The sequence below is a fragment of the Dipodomys ordii genome, unplaced genomic scaffold (genome assembly GCF_000151885.1).
Source record: "Dipodomys ordii isolate 6190 unplaced genomic scaffold, Dord_2.0 Scaffold79, whole genome shotgun sequence".
In the NCBI taxonomy this organism is placed as follows: domain Eukaryota; kingdom Metazoa; phylum Chordata; class Mammalia; order Rodentia; family Heteromyidae; genus Dipodomys; species Dipodomys ordii.
In genome coordinates this window covers 1,512,807-1,517,620 of record NW_012267295.1, presented here as the reverse complement: position 1 = coordinate 1,517,620, position 4,814 = coordinate 1,512,807, and the positions used below count along the sequence as shown (strand labels likewise).

Below are 4,814 nucleotides of genomic sequence, written 5' to 3'. Positions count from 1 at the left end.
CAAGGCAAGCGCTCTACCACTTGAGCTACAGCGCCACTTCCGGTTTTCTGGTGGTTTATTGGAGATAGGAGTCTCACAGTCTTTCCTGCCCAGGCTGGCTTTGAACCGCGATCCTCAGATCTCAGCCTCCTGAGTAGCTAGGATTACAGGCGTGAGCCACCAGCGCCCGGCCCCCTGTTCTTTTTAATTCCTTATTGATCATATAAATAAATTTTGATACCTCTCAGGATACTTCCTTTTATTTCTTTAAAAAAAAAAAGCTACTTGGGGCTGGGAAGGTGGCTCAGTGGTAGAGCGCTTGCCTTGCATGCCATGAGGCCCTGGGTTCAATTCCCCAGCACCACATAAGCAAAAAGAAAAAAAGCCGGAAGTGGCGCTGTGACTCAAGTGGTAGAGTGGTAGCTTTGAGCTGAAAAGCTGAGGGATAGTGCCCATGCCCAGAGTTCAGGCCCCACAACCGGACCCAAAAAAAAAAAATCAACCATTAAAGGGTTATTAAGTACTGGGCTCTTATAAATCTATAAAGTGGAAAGTAAATCCCTTTGATCAGAGTTGAGCTGAGCAGAAAGAATTTGGGGGTGCCTGTTTCATCCTTTGGTGGGTGAGGCCCTATTCTGGGGGGTCCTCATTCTTCAAGGACAGGAGGAGGCCAGGCACTAGTGGCTCACACCTGTAATCCTAGCTACTCAGGAGACAGATCTGAAGATCTCAGCCTAGGCAGGAAAAGCCATGAAACTTTTATCTCCAGAAAACTGGAAGTGGTGCTGTGGCTCAAGTGGTAGAGTGCTAGCCTTGAGCTGAAGAGCTGAGGGACAGTGCTCTAGCTCAGAGTTCAAGCCCCATGACTGAAAAAAAAAAAGGACAAGGACAAGAGAAGGTGGGAAGAAAGCTTCTAATTAAGAATGGGAGTGACAATCCTCATTATCTTACTCATGTAACTGTAAGCCCTCTGTATAGTATTTTTACAATAATAAATACAAAAAAATGTGAAAGCTTGGAATCTGAATGTGATTATGGCCTCCTTTCTCTGGATAAATAGAAGCATCCTCTTAGTAGGTAAATGAGAGTGAAGCCACTTATTCCCTTAAGGAGAGGAAAAGCTCATACTAGAAGTTCTTTGCTCCCCAAACCATCCTTTTCCTTAGTAGAAAAACATTTTTATCACACTTTCATTGGCAATATTCTTGTCTCCAGGAAGGGTGGGTCTCAACCTATTCGGGGGTTCCGCCCCTCATCTAGTGCCATGCTCCAGCACCTCGTATCTACTACACTGGCTGTGAGAGGTGGTATCTAGTGACAGGTCCCCCACAAACTTACTCTTCACAAATGTGTCTTTTCTTTCAGCATGCCTTTCACTTCCATTGCATCTCTCGCTGGCTCAAAACACGGCAGGTGTGCCCTTTGGACAACAGAGAGTGGGAATTCCAAAAGTACGTGTCTGCCTGTCTGTGTTGTAAGTCTGGGCTTTGAGGTCAGCACCCTTCTCTGACCTGCCTCTAGCTGAAAAGAAGGTACCCTTGTGGAACGTGCCTTGCTTCTTAAGATGAGTTCTGGTTAATGTACACAGAATCAGCAATTCTAAGTTGACACACAGGTTTTCCAGCCTTCTAGGATTTATGAAAATAGCAAATCCAGGAATCAACAAACTGTTAAATATTTCCAATATCACAATGCTAATAAGGCCCCATGGGCTCGCTGAGGTTAGTGTCTTTGCTTTGGGCTAAACTGATAACCACTTATAACATTTTATTGGTCTATCTCATGTTGATTACTTGTGACAGAGCTTTATGATAGCTGATTTTTTATTTTTTGCCAGTTCTACAGTTTGAACTCACAGCTGGTCGCTGTTCCTGAGCCTTTTTGTACTTAAAGCTAGCGCTCTAACACTTAAGCCACTTTTTTGGCTTTTTCTTTTTCTTTCTTTTTTTCTTTTCTTTTTTCCTGTTGGTCTCAGGGCTTGAACTCTGGGCCTGGGCACTGTCCCTCAGCTCTTCAGCTCAAGGTGAGCGCTCTACCACCTAAGCCAAACTGTGATCCTGAGATCTCAGCCTCCAGAATAGTGAAGGCATGAGCCACTGGCACCCAGCTCCTCGGTTTTTTTTGTTTTGTTTTGTTTTTTGTTTTTTTTTGGGGGGGGGGGATTTGGTCAGTCATGGGCTTCAACTCTGGGGCCTGGGCGCTGTCCCTGCGATCTTCAGCTGAAGGCAAGCACTCTACCGCTTGAGTCACAGCACCCCTTCTGGTTTTCAAGTGGTTTATTGGAGATAAGAGTCTCATGGGGGCGTGGGGAGGGGCGGGGGATAGGGGGGGTGGCTGGGAAGTTGGCTCAGTGGTAGAGTGCTTGCCTTGCATGCACAAAGCCCTAGGTTCGATTCCTCAGCACCACATAAGCAGAAAAAGCTGGAAGTGGCGCTGTAGCTCAAGTAGCTAGAGTGCTAGCCTGGAGCTGAAGAGCTGAGGGACAGCAGGGCCTCAGATTTCAGACACACGACCAGGAAAAAAAAAAAAAAAGTCTTACAGACTCCTGCCCGGGCTGTCTTTGAACCATGATCCTCAGATCTCAGCCTGCTGAGTAGCTAGGATTACAGGTATGAGCCACGAGCGCCCAGCTGCTCCTTGTTTTTTTATTTTCTTGGTTTTTTGTTTTTTTCTTGGATTCAATCTGGTGGTTGTTCCTGGGCTATTTTGCTCAAGGCTAGTGTTCCACCTCTGGAGCCATAGCTCCACTTGTGCTTTTTTTGCTGATTAGTTGGAGATGAATCTCGTGGACTTTCTTACTGGGGCTTGCTTCCAACCACAATCCTCAGAGCCTCAGATCTCAGCCTCCTGAGTCGCTAGGATTACAGGCATAAGCCACTGGAGCTTGGCTCCTAGCAACTTTTATCATCTTGTTAGGACCAACTTTTAGCTCTGAGACAATCAGAGCCCCCTGAACTGTGAGCCTAGTTTTGACAGGTCTCTCTGGAATATGGAATGGAATCAGAGTTACACTTGGATCTGAGGACAGCTTGCTAGATTTTGAAACTGAGAGCTGTTTGTTTGTTGTCCTCAGGATTTTCCTAAACCTTAACCCTAAACCCTCCTGATAACTGAGGGGAGGTGAAAGAAGCCATCGTAGGTCAAAGCTACTCATGGCATCTGGGCTGCTAATTGGAACCAACAGGCAAAGCCCCTTTCCCCAACCCCTAATAACTACTTTCCCTCTCACCTGCTAATCTCAGCCTGAATCTGCCAGGGTGTCAGGTGGTCAGGTGGAGTTTGGTTGGGCACAGGGAGAGCCATGAGGTATAGGGTGTTGGAGAGGGAGGAATCAGCAGTCACCCCCCTTGAAGCACACTTGCACACATGATTATTTACATCTTTCCAAAGTTCTAACTCAAGTGCTCTGTATGTTTAAACATGTGTTTATGGCCTGAAGTAGGAAATTACCATGGAATTAATAAAGTCATTTACTTTGTCTTTCAGGTATGGCCACTAGAAAAAGACTTCTTCCATCAAGCTTAACTGTTTTGTTATTCATTTAGTGACTAGCCCCTCTTTACTTAATTATACATTAGCTAGAACGGTGTCTTTTCTCCTTTGTCTTTTCATTTTGCTGTTCCTGCAATGATACTGCGTTCTGTGTCAAATAAAGTCCAGTTGGATTCTAGAATGGATGTTATCTCTATGTATGGAAAAAAGGAGTGAAAGTGAAGTGACCCCTCTTCCCAGGTTGGAAAGCTAAATGGTAGCCAGACAACAGTGGCCCATGCCTGTAATACTAGCTACTCGGAGCTGAGCCCTGAGATACGGTTCAAAGAAAGTCCCTGAGACTTTTTTTTTAACCAGTGTGATTAGGGCAATGTCCTTCACTTTTTCACTCAAGGCGAGCGCTCTACCACTTTGAGCCACTGCACCCCTTCCAGTTTCCTGGTGGTTTGCTGGAGACAAGAGAGTCTCAGGGACTTTCCTGTCCAGCTGGTTTTGAACCATGATCTTCAGCTCTCAGCCTCCTGTGTAGATGGGATACAGGAATAGGCCACTGGCAGATAGAATACAGGCATAGGCCACTGGCACCCAGCTTCCCTGAGACTTTTTTTTGTGTGGGGGGGGCTGGTCGTGGGACTTGAACTCTGGACCTGGGCACTGTCCCTCAGCTCTTCAGCTCAAGGGTAGCACTCTACCACTTGAGCCACAGCACCACTTCCGGTTTTCTGGTGGTTAATTGGAATAAGAGTCTCAGGGACTTTCCTGCCTGGGCTGGCTTTGAACCCCTATCCTCAGTCTCTAGCCCCCATCCTGTAGCCTCCTGAGTAGCCAGGATTAACAGGCGTGACCCACCGGTTCCCAGCCCCTGAGACTCATTCAGTTAACCAGCAAAAACCCAGATGTGGAGCTATGACTAAAGTGGTAGAGCACCAGCCCTGAGTGAAAAACTAATGGAATCATAAGTGTACATGACAGGCACCCAGGACACTAGTCAGCACTGTGCTCCTGATCTACAGCAGTGCATAGCCTAGTCATCCAACCCATAGCCCATACTAATGGTAGCCTTGGACAGTTCAACTCCGCTCAACTTCCTTTAATGTAGGCTTCCAAGGACTAAGTGGCATCTGGGAACATGCGCTTTATAAGGTGTAACACCACTGTACAGTTGGGCACTGGTGGCTCACACCAGCTACTCAGGAAGCTGAGATTAAGGATCTGAGTTTGAAGCCAGCCCAGACAGGCAAGTCTGAGACATATCCAATTAACCATCAAAAAACCAGTAATGGATCTGTGGCTCAAGTGATAGAGAGCTAACTTGAGCAAAAAAAAGCTCAGGGACAGGCCGG

At 46.6% G+C, this 4,814-nt stretch overlaps 1 protein-coding gene across 1 annotated transcript in view; it reads left to right on the top strand.

Moving 5' to 3' along the window:
• Nucleotides 1–3,651, top strand: part of Rbx1 (ring-box 1, E3 ubiquitin protein ligase) — a 35,612-nt gene extending 31,961 nt beyond the window's left edge. The window contains exons 4-5 of the mRNA XM_013024911.1: nt 1,345–1,430; nt 3,466–3,651. Of these exons, the coding sequence (XP_012880365.1) occupies nt 1,345–1,430; nt 3,466–3,478 (99 nt within the window). The 3' untranslated portion in view covers nt 3,479–3,651. The remainder of the gene's footprint in view (nt 1–1,344; nt 1,431–3,465) is intronic.
• Nucleotides 3,652–4,814: the final 1,163 nt, after the last annotated feature.